The following is a 23,570-nucleotide window of genomic DNA, read 5'->3' on the forward strand; positions in this document are numbered from 1 at the left end:
GCCAGCCCGAGGCCCACCCCTACATGTGGAGGTTGTTGGCATGCCCAAGCGGTTGGATACAAGTTGAAACATTCTAGATCCGAATATGAATCCAAGTTCAGGCAATAGATCCCGATCGAAGTCTAGATTTGAATGATATATGGTACTGAACATGGTAAGAAAAACTAGGTGCATAGGTTTACGTCTAAAAATTGCAAATGGGTCAAATTTGATCCAAATCTACACAAAGTTTAGGCATAAAATACTGATCTAAAACAAACCTGAATCTGAAAAGTAGTAGCCAAATCAATCTGAATGTGCATTCAAAACTTGTCTTAAAGATCCATATACATGAATAACATATTGGATTTGGATCATATATCTGGGACAAACCGGATCCATTTACAACCCTTGTTAGACACTCTATGGTCTTTGTAATTATACTGTGGAGATCTAACCGTAGGTTTTGGCATCCTGAAAAAGTTGGATCTTAACCTTTCAAAAATAGTAAATAAATCAAAGTACTTTAAAAGCTAGAACTAGTTTTGGTGGTTAGGTTTACCCAAAGTCAAACTGGCTAATGTTGTTGGAAGAAAAAAAGTTTGGTGATCTAACCCACCCTTCATATTTCATGACAGGTACCAACCTTTCCTACGTTTGAAATCATAGTCACAAATATAGCTCCGTTTTTTAAATCTCATGATTTTATTGCGTGACTTTCAAAAGTAGATGCAATTTTGAAAAAAAAAATGATATTTTCAAAATATTATTTTTTTATCCTGATATGATCATGTTATTAACGTGATATTTACAATTTTTATCCTTTCTTATATTTTTATATGTAGTGGTATTTTCCCCAAAATGCTTTTTTTAAATGTTGGCAAGATTTTCCTTTACTGAGAAAATCTCGATAATGAGAAATTTGACTGTCTTTTAAATCAAGACCTCTAGAAGAAACTTCTCGTTTCTTCAAAATCTTTTTGATTTTTTTAGTTGCTTATGTTAATTAGGAACTCCCCTTTAGAGCTAAGCTTAGTGGGTTAGACAAACTGGCTCGAGTTGACTATCCTAAGCATATGCAAATTCGACTCGTCGAGGATTACAAAATGCAACAAGGGCTTGCATGAACGAAGAAACAAATCAATCAAAAGGGAAAGAAGGAGAGCACATTGTAGATTGATTCACGGTGCACTATGTTGGAAGAAATGAGCAACCATTTATTAAAAGGGTTACATGTTACTTGAACTTAGAAATCTTGAATTCAACTTTGATCATTATGAACTGGTGCCAAGATCAAGTCCTAGGCAAGCTTGGCTTAAAATTGCCCCAATCCTCAAGAAAGGGGGAAAGGCATCGGAGTCAACTTCAAATACCGCACCAACCAGGCTCCGCGGTATTTGGTAGGAGTTGTTAGTGCACATCACCTTGTGTTGGGACGTCGCAAGTTCAAATCACAATGGTATGATTTATAACTGGTGGGGGTCTGACTAACCCCAGCTTGCCTATAAAAAAAAACTTAAAATACCGGCCCTTCTCAATGAATGGATCACTATCAAAAGACGATTTTCAGGCTCGAAGATCATCACAAAGGCATGCTTGATAAGAAAGACATGGAAAGCAGGTTTTTATTTTATGGTTGTCATGCACAAAACATTATTCCGTGTACTAACCTCCCTTAAGGTGGACTTCTTCCTTTGCAACTACTTTGGAAGTTGACTTATAAAAAAAGTTATGCCAACCTCATTTGAAGGCTTTCAGGGTTTTCTTTTCTAATGATGAGATGAGCAGCACTTGAACCAGCTCATCACTCTACATCATTGAAAGTGATTGTTACCTCTCTTTGATCCTATGTCTAAGAAAAGCCCTTATGAATATATTTTACATAGTCAAAAAACATGTTCTAGATAGTCTAATTCCCTCTATATAAACAGAATTCTTCAGAGCATCAAATTTTAAGGTTGAAGTTTTTGATACATTGAGAACTTACAATTTTGGCCAAGAGAACATGTATATAAGAAATCAGTTTCTTATCAAACTTGTTTTCATCTATAAATGCATATGAAATTTGTCCTTAAGAATTTCTTATACAAGTGAAACCAATCCAAACTTCATATGTTATGGTAACAATAATTATATTTCTCTCAAACAAAGTAAGACGACATAACAGGACCTCCGTGTAATGAAACCAAATGTGCACAAATATAATGCCACTAGAAAGTTACAAAGGGTGCACAATCATAAAACCCTTTAATGGGCTAAATAAAATAAGCCACAAAAGCTAACACAATCAACTCACAAAGAGTTAGAGAGCAAGAGAACACCAAAATATAAAAAATAAAAAATATTAATAATGCTTAAGACAAGCATGAAATTACAAAGAGTAGGAACCTCTTTATATAGAGGTTTGAGGGCTCATAGAGACATTGGGAGCACCCCACCGACAAGAAATAGAGTCGGTTAGAGAGCTCCCAATGACTCTATGACAAAGGTCAAAAATATCCTTGACCAAATATAAAAAATACAAAATAAAAGAAATAAAATATAAATAAATAAAAAAGATAGATGTGCTCATAGTGGGCACAACCTATCATAAAGTAAAAAATACTAAAATACCCCTAATCAGTATTGCCAATTACAAACATATAAAATATATATACATATTTGTATGTATATATGTGCATATGCATATAAAATAGGTATGAATAATGCCCACTTTAGGCTTTTCAAAAATCATTGTTTTTGGTATTTTTGCCTTCACATCTAACACCATAGATGTGATCTATAGATTTTGTTTAGTGGAAACCAACTTTTGGATAACCGGAATCTGACCTGTATACAGGTTTTATAGTTGATCCAAAATCAATGGCAATGAAGGCATCAATCTTTCTTAGCTTATAAAAATACATTTTTTCATCAAAAAACATGATCCAAGAGTCAATTCCCACTAAATCGAGCATGCTTAACATATCTAATGTTTATGATCTATCATAAAACACTCCAACCTATGGAGCAGAATGAGAAAAGAGGGCCTAATATGTTAAGTTCTCAATAAGTACATATATATATATAGTTATAGTTATATTCTTAACATTTTTTCTCAAACTTACAATGTAATCACTGAAAATTTGTCAAGTAAGAAGTAAAATCAGAGAGAAGTAAGCACTTTTGTAAAAAAATCAGCCTGCTGAAATTTTGATGCTACATACGGCAGGACAATCTTCTTAAGATACTCTGATGCAGAGCATCCTGAAGATCCGAACATTGAATAAAAGTTGGATCTAAATCCAACTCAGCAGACCAAATCCAGGATGTGATCTATTGCAGATCTAATCATGCAGGACTATCTGAGTCCAATTAGATCCCCAAGAACCCAAATCTGTTTTTAATGTTATATTTCAATTTTTAAGATATTTTGCATTTATCTTCTCAAAGATATTTTTTTATTCTATTTTGTCAAATTAAGAAATCATATTAAATATTTTCTTTAAGTGTCAAATTCTACAGATCTGGATAGTTCTAGTGCCTTGTATGATTTCTTTTATGGTACTAGAGGGTGTATGGGGTTTCAAGGTAGTTTTTATTTTTTATTTGCATTTTATTTTAATGCATTTCAGTGTAGGTCCGAATTTTAGTTTATTTGGATCTTGTCTAAGATCCAGATCCATAAATGACCCCCTTAGTTGGCGCCACCCTAGTGTGGACAAGTTCAACCCTCAATTTGAATTCCCTTTGACTTGGAAGTCAATATAGCGATTGAATGGGAATTCAAACCTCAAGCCAAATATAGTAGCATTCAAAGCCTTGGAAAGGAGAATGCCTTGGAGAGGCCCTCCCTCTCTTTATGACACTCCAATTTTGGAGTTTAAGAGCCCAAGGGGGGCGTCCAACAGAGGAAGCTATCTTTTGAATTTGCGAAAAAATTCTGGAAATAGTGAGAAGGGAAAGGCTGAGGGGTGTTTGTTGTCGGAGACGTGAGGGTTGTCGTGCTTGGACGTTGGCTGAACTCGTGAAAGTGCTGAAGTGTTCTTCGATCTTGTTGCTGCAAACAAGATATATTTATATTTTGTTCTGAACTTGTTATCTTTTGCTTTGTATCTTACGTATTTTCTATCTTGACTGACAAATTTTGTGTTATAGATTGTGAAACTATTTCTAAAGTGTTAATGATATTGTTCATACGATTTAAGTTGTTCTGAAACTCATTTTGGTTGATGCATGTTTCGGTTTTGCTGAATCTCATATTTCTGCTAAGGAATTCATTTCTGCACTCGGGTCTATCTGATATAATCCGAGTGTTTCAATCATATCTTCCTAAATACTGGTCCAAATCGGGTGATCTTTGGCTTTTTGAAAAGCTAATATCATATCCTTCAACTTTTCTATTTTATCATTTTTCCTTAATCATCCTCGTTGGGCCATGAAACGTCCTAACAAGTTTCGGTCGTTTAGACAAGACCAGAGTTCTATCATGTCCATGGCATCTCTGATAGTGTATCGTGTTTTTGTCATATCTCATTATTTGTTGCATAAAAATTTATGAGCCATAGCTTGTTAGAAAGATAACGTTTGGCTCTACATTTTTTCTGTTGAGTATTTTTCCTGATTCATTTTCATTGAGCATCGAAAATCCCTGGCAAAGTTAGTCTGTTGCATGTGACCTGAGTTAGCCTCTGTTGTTTGAAGTTTCTGACAGAGTTTTGTATTTATGTCACAACTTGTTCATTTCAGCGTTGTTTGTTGATCCGATTGAAGTTCTGGATTAGTTACATTTTAAAGCATATCCTTCATGTTTTGATATTTTGCTAAATTGTCCATCTACTGCTTTGAAAATTAGCTTATTTGTTGCATAATTAATCACCAAAATGATTTTCTGAGTATTGAGCTTCTGGAAATACTGCAGAATAAATTAGTAATAACTTTTAGTAGACATCGCCAAAATTCATAAAGTTTGATTTGTTAGAAAGATATTACAATCCTGCATAAGTTTGTTGTTCTGAGTTTTTCCAAACTCAGCTATCAGAGGGGTCAAAAATCCTCTCCAAGCAGTCAGACTGGTCACCTGTTTGTTCTGGGTGTCCTGTCCATCTGCCGTTTAGCATCTATCATAACTCTACCTACATAGACCCAAATTTGGTGTTCTCGAATCCATTGGAAAGGTGTGTTCATTGCATAACTTTCCCATGTTTACCCCATCTGTCAAAACAGAGCGCTACTACCCCACATCTCAGAGTGTTTTAGTCCTGGTCAGACTCACATGTTATAAATTTTAGCTTCCGCGTGTGAAGATCCATTTGGATCTCATGTCGTGAATCGACTTTTGCGCCGAGTCTGCCATCATTTTTGGTATCAAAGCCTCATAGTAGGATCCGTCGCCATCATACTCTTTATGAACATATTAACAATCCATCTCGATATGCTTGGTGCGTTCAGGAAAAGTATGATTACCAACTATATAGATGACACATTTATTATCACATCATAACTTTGAGGGCGACTACATTTGCACTCTCATGTCTTCTAAAAGACATCTTAACCACATAATTTTAGATCTTGGTCATTGTAGTTATGCCGTGATACTCAATTTTTGTTAATGATAAAGATATTTTTTGTTACTTCTTGCATTTTTAAGACACTAACAAGTCACCTATAAAAACACACAAACTTGTAAGAGTTAGTGTAGGCAATTAATTCAAGTAGTGAGAAAAAAGATATTCAAATTCTTTTAGCAATAGAATCATACAAATATCTAATAATACAGATAATGGCACTCATGTGCATAATGGTAGGGAAATGCTGAAATTGACTGGTTGTATGTACTGCATGTGAAATGTCAGGTCTAGTGATGGTTAAATAAGAGCTTCAATCATTTACCGATAAGGAGTGAGGCCATCCAATGGCGTGTCACCATCTATCTTTATTTTAGCATTTATCACTTCAGGAGTATCCATATTTTTTTCATCTGTAATTTCAAACATGTAAGTGATGTTTGTACCAAACTTGGATTGAGTTAGAAAATAACTACGTGCAGAGTATGCAACCTCAATCTACAAAAAATATCTAAGAAAACTAAGATCGATCATTTCAAAGTTTTGTTTTAAAATATTTTTAATAAAACTAACTTCATGTTTGTCCCCTTCAGTGATCATATCATCAACATAGAAAAGGAAAATAATGATACATGCATAAGATTTTTTAATAAACATAGCAGTGTCAATATCACAGGACGTAAAAATCAAGTTTAACTATAACATAACTGAATATATCATGCCAAGCCTTAAGGGCCTATTTTAAACCATACAAGGCTTTATGAAATGAATAACATTTTTTGGTGAAATATCGTACCTTGGTGGAGGGTAAAAAAATGTCTTTTAATTCATCATTTAAGAATGCATTTTTGCCATCTATTTGATAAATATTTCAATTTCTAATGGCAACTATAACTATGAGGGTTTGAACCGATGCCATACTAACTACTGGTGCAAAGGTTTCATCGTAGTCTATTTCATATTTATGATAATAACTCTTGGTTACTAACCTAGCCTTTACTACTTTAGGAAACCATCACTCTTGGTTTTAACCTTGTAAACTCACCTACAACCTATGAGTTTTTTTTTCTTTTGATAGATCTTTTATTTTTCACGTGTTAGATTTCTCTAATGCTTCAAACTCATGATTCATGTCATATATACAATTGAGATGAATTTTAACTTGTTTACATGAATTGGGTTCAAAATAAAAAAAGAATTTGGCTAGACATGCTCTATATTGGGCAAAAAATTAATCATAGGATACAAAGTTATATGGAGGTCTAGATTTCCTACTGGATATTATAAGATTACTCAATTCTTGTGACGCAAGACTATAATATTTATTTAAGGTATTAGGTTGACTGTCATTGCCTCTTCTATAATGAATAACATGAGGTTCACTTTTATCAATATCATAATTCTCATCACCAAGAATATGAATAATAGGTTCTTCCTTCTGAATATCATTACTCAAAGAATCTTTCTTAGAAAGTAATTCAAATAAGAAAGAATACTTATTAGTTTTCTTAGAAACATTTTCGTTGAATGAACTTTTTTTAAAAGTAGCATTTTCATAAATATAAAATTTATCTTTTTTTAGATCATAACATCTAAAGCCTTTTTGGGTTTCACCATACCCAAGGAAAATCCAGGGAATAGCCCAAAGAGATAATTTATCATTTTTATTGGTGGGCACGAAACATTTACATCTAAAATTCCTTAATCTATAGTAATGAAGACAAATTTTGTAAAGTTTTTAAAAAAGTGTAATGTTTTGAAGCTTTACTGGAAGAATTCTATTTTTAAGGTAAACAACAGTAAGGAAAATTGTGGACCAAAATTCTTTTGGAATATTTTTTGAAATGAGCAAGGTTATGGTAGTCTCTACAATATTCATATGTTTTCTTTCTACAAAACCATTTTGTCAAGGAGTGTAAACACAAAAATTTTGGTGAACAATGTCATTTAGTTACAAATACTTTTTAAAATCATTTGACATAAATTGTTCCCTTAAAGTAGACCAAAAAATAGTTATATTAGACTAAAATAATTTTCTTACTAAGTTATGAAAATATTTGAAGATCTCAAATACTTTGTTTTTGTGCCTAAGAAAATAAATCCATGTGTACTTAAAATAGTCATCAACAAAGATTACATAATAAGTAAAGTCACCTTTAGAGATAATAGGTGCCAGACCCCGTACATCCGAATGCATTAATTTAAGTAATTTAGAGAAAAAAATGTTTTCAAGAATGCAATCAGTGCAATAAAATGTTTTGTTACAATTTTTTTTCAAATGAAGTATATTAGATAATTTAGATATCCTAGGATGACCTAACCTTTGATGCCATAAAACGATATCCAAATCCTGTACATTGTAACAAAAAATAGTTTTTGAAAGAATGAATCAATCAATCCATATAATAGAGATCTATGACCTACCTCAATCTGCATCTTGGATTGAAGATCAAGCACCAATAGCATTTGTTCAATGAAAAAGAGATTCTATAACCATGATCAACAATTCGATCACAAAAAAAAAAGAGTTTTAAACAAATCTAATTTTAGGTATAGAAAAAATTAAAGAGTTTTTAAAATCTTCAACTCCTTTTATTTCAAGAGAATACTCATCCGCAGTAAAGACATTAGATATACTTGAATTATTTTTTCATTTATAGAGCAAAGAGTTATTAGGGGTCATATGGAAGAATGCATCAGAATTTAAAAGCCAAGAAATTTTACCAGGAAGAGAAGCCGTGATATGAGAAAATGACCCCTTGAAAAACAATTGTAGAGGATCCACTGGTTGGGACAAAAACATAGTTTCAATAAATTTGAAATTTCTATTAGTTCAATTATTATCTCCATGCGATAAATTTATGCTCATCACTCTTTCCTCATCCTTTCCTTTGAACTAGGGGCAATAAGACTTGATATGATCTATTTCCTCACAATTGTAACATATGATCTTTTTTCTCCCTTCATCGCTAAGTTGCCTCCCAAAATTAAATTTGATGAAATAAAGAGGCTTGTATGTGTGAGTGTTGGTTCCAGGTCATGAGACTGCCAGCACATCATCTTTGACTTTCTTGGGCTCGAATATGACTTTTAACCTAGTCTCTTTTACACATACTTTGGCCAAAACTTCATGTAGAGGTAACCACTCTTTGTTATGACGAACGGTGACCCTCACTTGTTCGAATTTGAGTCTAAGACTTTGCACAAATTGAAACAATTGCTCCTCTAAGATTTATTTTTTCTTAGACAAGCATCATTTAAAGTGTCTCAAATAGGCTCAAATTTAACCATTTGGTCGCAAAGTCTCTTTAATGATCCATAGTATTCCAGTACACATGTTATTTTGTTTACAATTGTAGATCTTGTTACAAATTTCTAATTTATGGGCACCATTTTTTTAGGTATAGGTATGCTTGATAAAAGTCCAAGCCTCATCCACTCTCTCAAATTCTAAAATGTTCTTGCATCGTTCTTCACACATACTTCCTATGAAAAGATAAAGTACTTTAGCATGACTTTCACATGTTTTATAGTTATTTTTGTAATCTAAGAGAACATTATCTCTCTTGACCTTTTAAGAGTTTCTTCTTTAGTCTCACCATCTTCTCCCACAACAACTTTTGTAAGAATGAGTTGAGGTTTCAGAGTAGAACTATCAACTAAGTGTTATAACACTTTTACCACAAGTATCGCTTTACCTCGGTGACCCACATGTTGTAGTTGATCCCATCAAATTTGATGAGAACAATGGTTACAACTTTCTTGTCGGCCATAGAAGCAAACAAAAACAAGTAGAGAAAGAGAGAATACAATACAAAGAGGAAAAAAAAAGTTTGAAGAAGAATGATGACACATTTTCTGAAGCAACATACCAATGTTCTTCCAATCTTCACAGTCCACCACACAATCTTTCAATATAAATTTTAACAAGAGAGCACCAAGGCTCTGGTACCATGTAATGAAACCAAATGTGCACAAATACAATGCCACTAAAGGGCTACAAAGGGTGCACAAACATAAAACCCTCTAGTAGGCTAAATACAATAAGCCACAAAAGTGTTAGAGAGTAAGAAAACACTGAAATATAAAAAAATAAATAATATTGAGGATGCTTGAGACAAACATGAAATTACAAAGTGTTAATCCCTTTACATAGAGGTTAGAGGTCTCGTAGAGCTGTTGGGAGCACCTCAACACCGTTCGAGAGCTCTTCTAACTACTCTTTGACAAAAGACAAAAATGTCCTTGATCAAAAACTAAAAATACAAAAAAGAAAGAAATAAAATAAAATAAATAAATAAGATAGATGTGCTCCTAGGGGGCACAACCTATTACACAATGAGAAAAGGCTAAAATACCTCTAATGAGTATTGCCTATTACAAACATATAAAATATATGTATATATATACATATTTGTATGTATATAATATTTGTATGTATATATGTACATACACATATAAATAAATAAATAACTATATATATATATTCTTAACACTTTGCAGCCCCACTTATACCTTTCTTATATGTGTGGATCTTGTTTACTTCCATTGAAACCATCACCAGGCTTCTCTCACTTCCATTGAGGCTGCTGCCATGAGAGGTTATTTTTTCTTTAATCTCAATATGATTTTTGTACTTTTTATATCAATTTCATGATATAGATTTGAGATGATATGCATAAGATCATTCTTGTACTTGCCTATACTTTTCATAAATTCTTGCAATTGGCTGCTCTTGCATCATTAGCTTGAGATTGTTTTATGTTTTTCCTTTATTTAGTTATTGTCTTAAAACATATGGCTTTCAATATTTTGCTTTTACATGTTGCTTGAGATATTGGCCCATTGCTATAATTATACATAGTGAAATTAGGTGATATTTTGATTTTTAGTGCTTTTGCTTTTGTAGCATTTCTTGTCATAATATATATATATATATATATATATATATATATTATGATGGTATTATTCTTATAACTTGAATGATGAGATATACTTTTCAAAAACTTGTATCATCATCCTGAAGGAAACCACATATCAAAATCTCCTATCAATGTCTATTAGAAACTCATACCAAAATTTTTAAATACACGTTTCAATGTAAACATATCCTAAACTTTTGCGAGCCTTGCATATCCTTATCCATACTAGTACCTGTATATGTCTCTCGCAACTATGTGAGTGACGCACCAACACCCAGCTTGAAAACCAGGTTATCTGTAAAAAGGGACCCTGCATGTTGGAAACCTGATTTATTGGGAGCCCCTCCCCCACAGCATCCTCATCTCTCTCTCTACACACCTGGTGTAAGTCACCAGTTAAAAAATGGCCGAAAAAACCCTTTTCAGCATTGATGGTTGCTCGCCGGCCAGTTCCAAGCCAGTGTTTTCTGGCCAGCCATTCTTTTCTTTTACAATTTTTATTTTATTTTTTGACCTGATCGGCTATTTTCCAGCCAGCCACTGGATGGGAAATGACTGGTCTGCCATTCCTTTTATTTTATTTTTTGAGTTTTTTCATAGTTAATGGCTGGCCGGGAAATGGCAGGCCTTAACTTTCTTCTTTTTTTCTTTTTTCTTTTTTGTGACCAAAAACCTGAAAATCGGGTTTTTGGTCACCCAAACAGCCCAACATGGGTTGGTTTTTAACAAAACCAGGTTTTGCCCCCCTCGCATTGCATTTTGTATCGTTAAGGCCCATAAAGTTGAAACAAAACTAAGGACAAACCAAACTTTCTTTATCAGATTTACCTTGTGTACTCAGCGTTAAATAAAGCCACTAAAAGGTACTCGTACTTGAGAACTCAATGGACAAAAATGCTCTTCCACAAAAAGTAATCAGAATCACGAGAACATGCTACTGTTGCAAAATATCACTCCATTAACCATGCGGCATGCGCTTGAGTCCATTGGCACAACTCTCCATCTTTGAACCAAAGAGCTGCACGTGAGAAATTTGTTCTAATTAGACCTCAAAATGATAAGACCAAGAGAAAAGAATGCTTCTTCCCATGCATCACAAAAAAACTAATATTTTTGAACTTTAAACATGAATAACAGAAACAGAATGCGTTATTACATATTTTTTTATGAGCACACGCCTTATTACAGTTGGAAACATAATTTTGAGACATTTTTTCTCAAAATTTGATGATATATAATAACATATTGACTCTCAGATAAAATAAAACCCAAATCCAAAATTCCTCACAGCAACTCATTGCAGCATCCAGTATAACCCATTATACACTAATGGAACATATCAAAGAAAACAGTTAAATCTCTCATGGAATCAAGTCTTTTATATGGTGCACCTATAGTATGTATGCATCACCACAAAATTTAAACCGGAAGAAATATGACATACTAACAATATCGAACCTACTCTGAAGTGTGAACCACATATGAAGACCAAATACTCAACTCTGCATGATGGGCATTAGTTTATAGTGAACATGAAACACAAATATGCAGAATGGTTGCAGTTAAAATAACGTGACAGCAGTAAGTTATCTAATAATAAGAGTTCCTAATGTGGGTAGTGTGTGAGTCATGTGTGTGCATGTGTTTTTCATACAGAGGATTTTTTTTGGGTTGCTGACAATTGTAAAAACAATGTTAAAGTATTTTATGCCACAGTATTTTCAAATAGGCAACGCAGATGGGAAACAGGTTTTCCATGCACTCTTCACAAGTTTCCCATTCATCTAGCAGCACACACAATGTTGTAAAGTCATTATCATATGATATGTTAAAATACAACACTATTGTAGTGGAAAACTGGCATAATACATTCCTAAAACTAGTTTCAGGGTGTATTGGTGTTTACCGCACATATCACACAATATTGTACTGTTGAAAGTAATCTTTCCAGCAGTATTTCCTGCAATCTCTTAAGAGATCCAACCAGTTTTGCCCGGACCTTTCTTATTTATAAAGGACAGTTTTCTACCTCCAAGCACATCCTAACTCTTTTTGTGAGCTTTGGCTGTGAGATCTAACATTCCCAAGGGAGGGAATTTTGGGTTCTTCAATCCAGAGTTCAATTTGCATGAAGAGGAGGTCAAGTCATTGAGGCAAAGAAAGGCAATGTAATCAATTCCTTTAGGCTTTGAGGTAACAAATATTTGTGTTTTGCTTAGATCTACAAATTTTGGAGTCACTACGGGTCTATGGCCATGAACCATATGATTTTGAGGACCATTGTTGCATCAAAATGTGCACCCTTAAATTTCACCAATTCCTATATTCAAGAAGTGCATTGTTTAATCCCCACTAATGAAAAATGGGTGTTGGCCATTGATGTTGAACTTGAAGATCCCTTGATTCCATTTGTATATCAGCTTTTCACTTGTCAGTTTAAAAACATCAACAAGGAGAAGGTACCTGCAGTCTTTAGGATGGGAGACTCTTTACCCATTTCATAGTTATTGGGAATTTCTCAAAGAAATGGTTATTGGAAAGAGCAGCAGGGTTATAAATGTTATCATTTAATTTTTGTCATTCCCCTTCTTCAAAACTAAGTGCACAATTGGATGACCCTGTAAATCATTGCTATCAATCACGGAGATTTGTTAGCACTATATTTTGACAGTTCCTCCTATTGTCAATAAGTAGCCTGTCCACTGCATGTAGAAGATGGTGAAGACCAAGCTAATCTCAACCATGTGTCTTGACTCCTCATATCAATTATGGAGATTTGTTCTCTGCAATTAGATAATTTTTCCTATTATCGTGAAGTAGCCTATATGCTGCAAGTTAAAGAAGGTACCTAAGCCAAACACTTTTGAAAAGATTACAAATACATCCTTTGAGAACAATGACACCCTGAAGGTTTGATGGATATAACCATAGGTTACATACTAACCTAATGAATTTAACATTAATAATTGGCTACGTGCAATATCGAACCAAGATGGTCATGAATCACCACTGACTTCTTATGTAGCTTCAAAATTATCATTCTTTAATCATTGATCCTATGATTAAGCATTAGAAAATGGAAAAACATAAATGATTAAGCTAAATGATCACCTTCCTGTTACTAATCAAATGATGAATCTCCAGCAAATGGAAAATTATTAAGAGCAAGGTAACAAATTATTCAGAAACAAAAACAGCATCACCAACAACAAAAATAACAGCAAGGTAACAAATTTAGAAGACAAACCATGAACAAGGTTATGTAGGGGACTCTCTTATAAACCATGCATTTGCAGTTCCTAATGGACCAATGGATCTTCATACTCGTGAAGAAGAATTAAAGGAAACTAATGACAAATAATATTTTCTTAACAGGCCTAAACCCCAAATATGTAGAAGTCATCAAGTTCAAAGTTCAAACCTATTTCACGGAGGCCATTTTCAGGGCTATCACTTCCATGAACAATATTTCTGCAAAAGAAGTCAATGTTAATCAAGTCTCAGATGACATAAGATAAAGTTAGCAAAACATTTTTAATCTACTCATTCATCAATAAAGTCAACCTTCCAGTTTGAATTGCTAGATCTCCACGAATTGTTCCAGGTTCAGATTGGAGAGGATTTGTAGTGCCTATGAGCTTACGTGCTGATGCAACAACTCCTACACCTTCCCAAGCCTTTCCACCCAATCCCGGACAATGCTTAAAACATCATCAACCAAAAAAACAGGGGAAAAAAGGGTCTAAAGAGGAATCATTAAGTAGGATGTATGCATACCATGCAAACAACAGGACCAGAAGTTATGTATTCAACCAACTTGGGGAAGAAAGGTTTGGATTCAAGATCTTTGTAATGCTCCTGGAATTACAGAGTTGACAGCAGAAATCACAATTCTTGAAATAGTTATAAAGTTATCATGACCCCCAAGTTAAAAAATACAACAAAAAGTAAAAGGATTGAACGAGTTGGCGATAGAAACCTCCGCTAGTTTTTTGGAACACTGAAATAACTTCAACCCCTTCAATAAAAACCCCTTCTTCTCAAATCTAGTAATGATCTCTCCTACCTAATTGTTGTTAGCAAAAAGCAACAAATAAATTCAGGAATGTTTTTTCAGCCTACAAAGCAAATGAATGGAGCAGTGCAGATGCTGAAAGAGTACCAGACCACGTTGAACTCCATCTGGTTTCACCATGATGTATGTAACCTCTGTTTCTTCCTGACCACCATAAGAAATGCAAAAAAGTAAAGATGGTTTCTGTACACACACACAACACATATATGGAGAAGGAGAGAGAGGTTACCATAGAGGCGACAAGGTGAGGAAGGAAGACATTGTTGGTGGGTGGTCTCCTGTATCTTTGGATGAGATTCGGCTGCTTCCATGGCTGCAGTTGTTTCCTTAGGCGAGAAGTAAGTGCTTTTCTGGACACAGAAGAGCTAGTGGCCATCAATGATGAAGCAAATGCTTTTGGTGTTCCATTAATATTGAGACTGTAGTTGCATTTTGTGGTAGAGGTGGAAGAGGTGAGAATTGAAGATCCATTCCAATTCATGCTCGTCACCATTGCCATCTTTCACTGTGTTATTCAAGCCACCATCGCTATGGAGGTCAACTTAAATCCAAAAAATTGCGTACATATTGCCCCCAAAATGTGTAAAAATCGACAAAAAATTATGCTTCTATCAGTGTAGACTGTCAAGTTGAGATAACTTGTTCAAAACTAACTACTACAACTTCTTTTTTATGAATGCGGCAACCATTAATCATTTTCCAATAGCTCCTAGCAGCTTTTCTGATTAGTTGGTCTAATATAAACTTTTATATTATACATAAATAACTGATTCTTTTCCTTAGAGTTTCCATCTGGACAAGCAAAAAATCATGGAAATAAACTAGGATTGCCTGCAAATTGTCAAACATTTATTCAAAAAGGAAGAGGTTGTTTAAAAATGTTTGTATTGCAACTAACAAAGCAGAGTTGGGTGTTAACACCCAAAGAACTTTAACAAGAATAGAATATGCCGTTTGTTTGAATGCAAACTTCAATCATGGCATGAAATCGTCCAAATTCAAGCAGTTTTTTCAAGGAATGAATTTCTTCCACTGACTTAAGTGGCTGTGCCTTATCATGACACCAAGATTCCCAACTTCTTCACAACGAACCAATTACGCTTAAATTGTATGAGAACCAACAGCAATGACCAAATGAGAGAGAGAGAGAGAGACCTACCGATGCCGACAGCACTGAGCTCGACGCCACGCCTGAAATGGCTGCCTTCACCGGCCTGAAAGAGGTCCCTTACTAGGGGTTCAGAGTAAGAGATAAGAGGCAGAAAAGAAGGGGCTCTGTTCGGCACTTTTGGGGTTTCGTTTACACAAAACAAAAAAAAACTAACAAAAGGAAACACGATGTATCGCGATTTTTTGTCACAATTAGCAATATCGCGATATTTTGTAAAAACTCGCGACAAGAAATACAGTTTTAAACGGTTAGGTAACTTCTCATTATTTTTCGTGATTGTATCGCGATTTTCGTGATTGTTTCAAAATATCGCCAATATTTTTCACACCGACTCCTATATGATGGGTGTGCACGATTATGGATCCAGATCCTTATCACTGAGCCGAATGGGAGGTACGATTCGTTTGGAATATTTGTTTTGCTTCCTGTGTTTGGATTCTTGCAAGTCGGAATTATACCAAAATTCTCCTGTTCTGTTTTTCATAATGTCTTTATATATATATATATAAAAAAAGAGGAGTCATTAACTAGGATGTAGACATATCATACAAACAAAATGACCCCAAGTTATGTATTCAACCTTCTTGAGGAAGAACTGTTTGGATTTAATATCTTTGTATACAGAGTTGAAAGTGGGAGTGACAATTCTTGAAATAGTTATCATGCTCCCAAGTTCTAAAATAGAACAAAAAGTAAAATTGATTGAGGGAGTTGGCGATAAAAACATCACCCAATACTCTAGTCGGATTCGGATCCACCCACACAATATTGGGATCGATATTTTTATGACATGCCTAGGTATTGGGGTTTGGTTGGGGTTGAGCACCTGATACGAACCCGATCCATTGAATGTTTGTTTGCTTCCTGCGTTGAGATTGTTGAACTCCAATGGAATTCTAACAACATTCTCTTTTTCTCCTGTTTTTGACTTGGGTCGATACTGATCTTGTTGAAAACATAGTTACTTTTCAAAACTTTTGGGTTTTTTAGATTGGGCCATGTGGATGTGATCTACATTGTTTATTTGGTAGAAAATGAATTTTAAATAATCTGACTGTGATGCGTAAGCAGGTTTTTTAAGGGCTTCAAAAATCAATTGCCCATACTGAAATTTTGCAGCTCAAAAGATCATATTTTTTTGGATTGAAATAACATGATCTAAGATTTGATCTTCAGAAAAAAAAAACTGTGCTGAGCACATTTATATGATCAGTTTGAACTGATAAAAGCTTGAACGCCGGCTCAATCAATAGTATAGCACCAATTATTCACCCTTTTGACTTGACTTGACTTCCAAATTAAGCATAAAGATCGAGCGTATCCAAGAATTCCAATTCCACCAAATCTCAGAAATCCAAACACCCAGTCGGCACGTTGTCACGCAAATGAATACACGTGAGTCGCTGGCATTCCTTTCACCGAGTTCATCGAGAGAGAGAGAGAGAGAGAGAGAGAGAGAGAGAGAGAGAGAGAGGATGGCGCAGAAGGGTATGTCGGAGGAGGGAGAGAGAGGATGGCGCAGAAGAAGGGTATGTCGGAGGAGGAGGTTCCCGTTCCCTTGCAAGCAATCCTCCTCGCCGATAGCTTTACTCAGAAGTTCCGCCCCATCACCCTTGAGCGACCCAAGGTAAAAACCCCATCCTTCCTTCCTCAAAACCCCACAAAAAAGAAAAAAATTTTATAGCTACAGCTTCCTAATTATGATTAGCGTGCCGTTGATGAAGGTTCTCCTGCCGCTCGTGAACGTTCCGATGATCGAGTACACCCTGGCGTGGCTCGAATCCGTCGGCGTCGCCGAAGTCTTCGTCTTCTGTTGCTGTCACGCGAACCAAGTGAAGGATTATCTGCATAAGGCTCAGTGGCTGGGCCAGTCCAGAATCAAAGTCGACGCGATCGAATCCCACGACTCTATCAGCGCCGCCGACGCCTTGCGCTTCATCTACGAGAAGAATGTGGTATGCTTTCTAAGATACAAAGCGCTTAGCGTTGTTCTTTTATTCGTATCAAAGTGCATTGGGTGCTTTTTTTGATAGAATTCTCGTTCTTCTCTTTAGTGTGTGTTTTATGAAATTATCGTGAACAAAAAGAAACAAAAACATGATCTCTTTGAGGCAATTGAGCTTTTAATTTGTATATCCCTATTCGTTGGTGCCTTTTGCGATTAGATTCACTGAGTTTTTCATATCTGCTTTTCTCCTATATGATCTTTGCCATTGTTTTAAACATATTTTGGTAGAATCAGTGTTCTATCGAAACGGGTTTTTACGAAATTCCCATGGACACTGAAGAACAGAAGATGAAAACACACAATGTCTCCATCGTAGACGAGTATTGTATGTTCCTATGTATGTACAATCACTAGAGTTGGTGTAGGTGTTATGTATGAGCTTGTTTGAGCTCTAGACAATAGCATCAGCAATTAAAGTAAATTTGAATAGTAAGATTATTCCAAGTTCATTTGATACTGCAAGTCACAAAAGTATGTCAATTTGCTGACTGCCCTGTCAGTGACATTTGGTGATACTATTTGGAGTTAATGGAGTCTCAAAATTCATAAAACACTGTGATTAGCTCGGGAAATGACCTCATTAGAGTGCATTCTATGTGCCTTTCTCCCTTTGGTCTTTCTCATGTACTTGTCCTGTGTTAATTTTGCTTGCTGTAATTCATGTGTTAAAGATGTATTTTAGTGTAAAGTGAAAATATGACACGATTTTCCCATATTGGGAATCGTGAGAGTTCAGCCCAAACATTTGTCTTGTCTTCTTTCTCTCTGTGGGAACCTCAAAAAACCTAAATCTAACAACCATGTCACGAACTGATGTTATGCTTTAGAGAGCCACTTATGGGCTAGAGGACACTTTGAGAAAATGACCTCTCATGGGTCAACACAAGAAAACACAAGAACAAGCCACTTAAGGGCTGAGAACACACATAAAAAATGTAGAATCTTATTAGGGAAAAACCCTTGAGAATTGCATAAAATGAGAGAGGGGGCAGACCCCTTTATTTACACAAGGCCCATATAGAACCGTTGGGGCCGTAGGCCCCAACGACTAGAATTCTAGCCGTTGGGTAGGGTCCAATCGCTCCTATTTTATTCCCTAAAATCCCATGGTGGCTGGGAATAAATACAAGAATAAGAAAATTAAAAAGAAAAAGAAAAAGTATAAAAAATACACTTATTTTGATGTACATGTGAAAAGACAAAAATAGCCCTGATCTACAAATGTACAGAAATACATTACATTAAGAGTTCCTTGTGTGCATGTGTGCCTGTGGGATGCATACATGCATATGAATGTGCCTACAAGTGTTCAAGTACCAAAACTTTTTAAGATCTTGTTTATGAATGTGTAGGACTCGAGTTGAGTTTATTCCATGAATATGTAATATTGCCTTACTTGCAAATGGGGATACATACCATCTGATACTCAAATTAGCTGGGGAGGATTGGCAGGTTGGGTTAGTTTGTTTTATGTGACACTTTTCTGGATTACACTACAAATCACACTATTCTATGCATTGCTGAAATGGTATGCCTATTTGTTGCAGAAACATCATTTCTCCATGCAGCCAGGCCAGTTTGGGTATCGAAATCAAATACATGCCATTATACTTGTGTTCAGTTAATTTCTTTCTGGGGAATTATTTGTTGGTCCAAAAAATTCCAGTTGTTTTTACATTCAGATTTTAAATTATCCAGGGGAATTGCTTATTAATGCCAAAACTGTTATTGTGAAGTGGAAGGGTCTTTTAAGTCATTACCTTCACACAGAGGATGACGAGGTTTGTGCTGATGAAACTCAGGACTCTTGATTTATTTCTTTCCTCTTCTGCAATTTTGAATATTGTTGGTTGAATTCTTTGCCATTAACCAAATATAGCAAATAGTTACTTTAATGTCAAGGTGTGATTGTCACCTACTATTTGTTAGATAAAGTCTGATGCATGTCCACACTTCCGATTCATGTTAAAAAATGAAAGATTATATGATAATGAAGGTAATTAATGATTCAACATGAAATCAAGAAATAAATGCATCTGTTTTTACCTTAGAAATGGAAAAGTTCAATAGGAACCATGTAGTCCTTGACATCCAAAAAGGCACACAGGACTAGCCAAGTGCATGTGTATGTGTATAACCGCATTGTCTCAGAGAGTGAATCTATTAAGGTTATCCTAGAAACCGTCATGCAAATTTATTTTGCTTATGAAAGTTCCAATATGGCATAGATCCTTTTTCTATTTGCGTCATTTGAGTTTTTGTTTGTATTTGGGTATTTGTATACTCAGAATGTATCACAGATATCATTAACATGAATGGGATTCTTCCTCTATATTTTTGTAGAATATATTTTTAAGGAAATCATAAAATAAGTTTAACACGGAAAGTTTGACTTGCCTATCTCTCACTCTCTCTCATATAAAATACCTTCATTTTGGCTTGAATGTAGTTGCATACCTTTTATCTGGACAGAGGGTGGGTTGGCTAGTTGAAAAGAAAAAAATGTTGATTGATAAGACTAAAAAATTAATTATTAATCCAAAAAGTATTAAATAGTTTAATCAATCATTTAAACATAGCTTAAAGACGAAGAAAGCTAGGAAGTTTCAACATAGGAACATATTTGACTATCTATATTGCAACTCCCATGTTTCAAAAATAAAACAACAAAAACAAAACAGCAACCTTTTTTTAGGTCAGCTGGGGGATAACCCCCATGGAACTCAAACCTAAGACCCCTTGGTTATGATAGTGCGACCTATCCATCGGGCTATTCGACACCAACAATATGGCTACTTGAATCCATCACTCATCAAAGTTACCCATGCAGTATTCAGTCAGATACATGTAATAAAGATGCTTGACAATGTCAAAAGCTATGAACATATATCACACACAGAGACATGCATAATCACTTACTCTGCAAGGGGTATTAGAGATCTCATACCCACGGAGGCCATGAGTGTAGGTTCGTGTATTATCTAGATTCATGTTGATTGCTTCAAATTCAGATTCTCCCTCTAGGTTAATTTCAAATTTTTGTGATCTTTTCTTGTGAAATAAATCTAACTTATATCAATTCATGAACTATAAAAATAGTGGTATGCAATATGTTCATCTTTCTCTGTGGCAGCGAACATATGTTAGAATGCACATAAACCAGTTCTTTGTTGTTGCTGCTATGAGGTGCTGCAAATCATGGAATGTGTACCCCAATTCCTTTCGCGACATGAAGAACAAACAAGTTCTTTAATTACCCTTGGTGCTAAACACTAAGGACTACCTAATCTACATAATCCTCCATGTGATTAGTTTAAGGTTATCCCTAGACATGCGTTTCTACCAAGGTTGCCAGACTAGGAAGTAGAAGTGGGAAACGATACGGGAAGCAAAAGCGAGAAGCGATACATTTTAAAATGTATAGGAAGTGGGAAGCGAAATATATGTATATATATATATATATATATATATATATATATATAAAGAATTGAATGGGAATCAAAATGAAACACAAATGAAAACTAAAATAAAAGTGACTAATATTAAATTTCATGATTTTTAGTGTAAGAATTAAATTTGTAACAAAATCTAAAAATGATGACTACCAATTTAAAGAAAGCACATGGAAGTGAGTGAGAAGAGAGAGAAAACACAAAAAATATGAAAAGTTGAGTAAGAGAACATATAAGAGGAATAGATGAAGCATGTGGAAAGCATAGGAGAATCATGGGGAAATCAAGGTTCTCATCAAGTTTCGGAAGTGAGGAGCAACTCTGGTTTCTACAATCTTGCCAATTTCTAGTTGAAGTAATAAATAGCACAAACATGCATGGACTCTTATATTTCTCATTTTGTAGCTCAATTCAGAATGTTGTGTCTTCTCCTCAACAAAAAAAAAATTATAATGATTGCTGAACCATGTGAGTCTGGAAAAATCTCATGGTTGTATGGGAATGAATTGACCTTCCTATTCTGGCTAAGGTGTAGTTTGGTAGACAGAGACAATTGTGGGAGTTGATGTTCCTTTGAGGGCAAATTTTCAAGTAGTGTCAAACAAGTGCTTGTAACTGTCGAGTTCCTCATAATTTGCAGTAGTACCTTGAGGGGGAAGAAGATAGGGAACATGATAAAAGCAGCCCTGGGCTCCTAATGGTTATGCTATTGTAAGGGCTGTGCCATTAATATTTTATTTATATGTGAAGGTCTTAATATGTGCAGTACAGAATAATGGCTAGAATAAAAGAAAATTACACAGCTGCCACAGAGAAGTGATGACCTATGTCACAGGGACTCGACAAACTGGGTGCCCGATGCAGAGCAGGCGGTACCAGTACCAGTACCAGGTGACCCTGGCACGGCCAGGGAACCCGATCCACCAGTGGGAATGGACGATTGGACCCAGCAGCAGGGTCCGACCCCAGGTGAGTTGACTCGATGCAGGAAGATAACGCGCACCTACTCCAGAAAAGGGAAGACCTGGCTCAACACCGATCCAGTCCAGAATTGAAGCCTTCTCGGGTCCGGGTCCAGACCCGGATCCAGTGACCATCTTTAAAAAGCACAACCTAGGGCTGCGTGGGGGAGTTTTTTTGGAGAATAACGACAGCTTCTTTTCTTTTCTCAGCAGCCTTGTTTTCCTTTCCCTTTTCATTCGTTTTTTTTTATTACAGTGCGTAGTTTTCATTCTTTATTCCCTTGTTTATCAGCAATCTGCCAGAGCCATTGAGCATTTAATAAAATCAGTTTCAACTCACCATTTGGGTGAGATTTATTGTTTTTTTTAAGCCTGTTCAGCAGCCGATTATACACAGTCGAGCCTGCCCAGCCTTCATTAAGGTACGCAGGAACTGGAGTGCGCATCGACAAGCCGAGTCTTCACTGCTTTATTCACAACCCTTTGAAGGCTGCATCAGCTTGGTATCAGAGCCCAGACATCCTCCATCGATAGCCGCATGGCTCAAGAGGCGAGGAACGATCCGACACACGGCAAGGAACGGGAAGAGGTAAGTACCGAGCACCCTATGATGCGCATGATGGAAATGATGACCAAAATGCAAGAGAATATGCTGCGCATGAACAAAGAAATGGCCGGGATCACCAAGATAATGGATGGTATGGAGTGTTGACTCGTTGCCATGGAATCGACGGTAGGGTCGACCTCGGCAACAACTCAACCCATGGGTACCCCCGTGGGTGATGGTGCGGTGATCGCCACCAACCGAGAAGTGCTCCAGCAAGGTATGCCAACAATGAACCCTGGTACGGCTGTAGCGCCTCCGACCTTGGAGCCCGTTGGAGAGCCTCCCATCAGTGCCGTGCATGCGCAGGGTAGGCACCGACCCCCACCACAGGGGCTGCAGGCCAGACCCGACCTGCGTGGCTCAAGTTTGCTACTGGATCCTCTTGGGGGCACGCCAACGTCAGTTCGGATTGGGATGGGTCTGTCGACCCTCCCAGCGCCTGCGCCCGGAAACATGATTGCAGCCCCCTCACGGGCTAAGGGGATCGATCCCCTGTGGATGAATTCGGATCCCTCAGGGTCCAGTCAAGAACCAATGGTAAGTGGACCCGGACCCAAATACCGAGGACCACCCTTTGGGTTCTCAGGAGCGGGTCCGGGTCCAGCAGCCCCATACCCAACCTACCCAGTTGGGTTGTGTTCGCACTTCGTTCCGAATCCGACCCAACCCGTGAATTTTGAATCCCACAATGGATCCCATACCGACCCGAACCTGTATCGGACCCGGACGGAACTCCAGCTTGATCTTGAGCCGGGTCACAACCAGACCCATTTTCATATGGACCGTGGATCGAGTTCAAACAAAACCTTTTATCCCCACAACTCGATCCCCGATCCGACCTATCCCAA

General features: G+C 36.2%; 1 protein-coding gene across 1 annotated transcript; it reads right to left on the reverse strand.

Moving 5' to 3' along the window:
• Positions 1-11,241: 11,241 nt before the first annotated feature.
• Positions 11,242-15,826, reverse strand: LOC149834205 (uncharacterized). Its single transcript, XM_090011276.1, has 8 exons — positions 15,682-15,826; positions 14,752-15,027; positions 14,610-14,666; positions 14,427-14,513; positions 14,225-14,305; positions 14,012-14,124; positions 13,869-13,918; positions 11,242-11,465 (listed from the first exon to the last, which is right to left on the reverse strand). Exons 2-8 carry the CDS (start codon positions 15,019-15,021, stop codon positions 11,398-11,400), a joined length of 726 nt encoding a protein of 241 aa, XP_089867402.1. The 5' UTR covers positions 15,022-15,027; positions 15,682-15,826; the 3' UTR covers positions 11,242-11,397.
• Positions 15,827-23,570: the final 7,744 nt, after the last annotated feature.

This window comes from Nuphar pumila, chromosome 6 (genome assembly GCF_984573655.1).
Source record: "Nuphar pumila chromosome 6, dmNupPumi1.hap1.1, whole genome shotgun sequence".
In the NCBI taxonomy this organism is placed as follows: Eukaryota; Viridiplantae; Streptophyta; class Magnoliopsida; order Nymphaeales; family Nymphaeaceae; genus Nuphar; species Nuphar pumila.

Coding starts and splice junctions, on each gene's coding strand:
- LOC149834205 (XM_090011276.1), bottom strand. CDS start 15,021: ATGGCAATGGTGACGAGCATGAATTGGAATGGATCTTCAATTCTCACC. Junction 14,306..14,426: donor GTTCCAAAAAACTAGCGGAG/GTTTCTATCGCC, acceptor CTGTAATTCCAG/GAGCATTACAAAGATCTTGA. Junction 13,919..14,011: donor CTAGCAATTCAAACTGGAAG/GTTGACTTTATT, acceptor CTTCTTTTGCAG/AAATATTGTTCATGGAAGTG.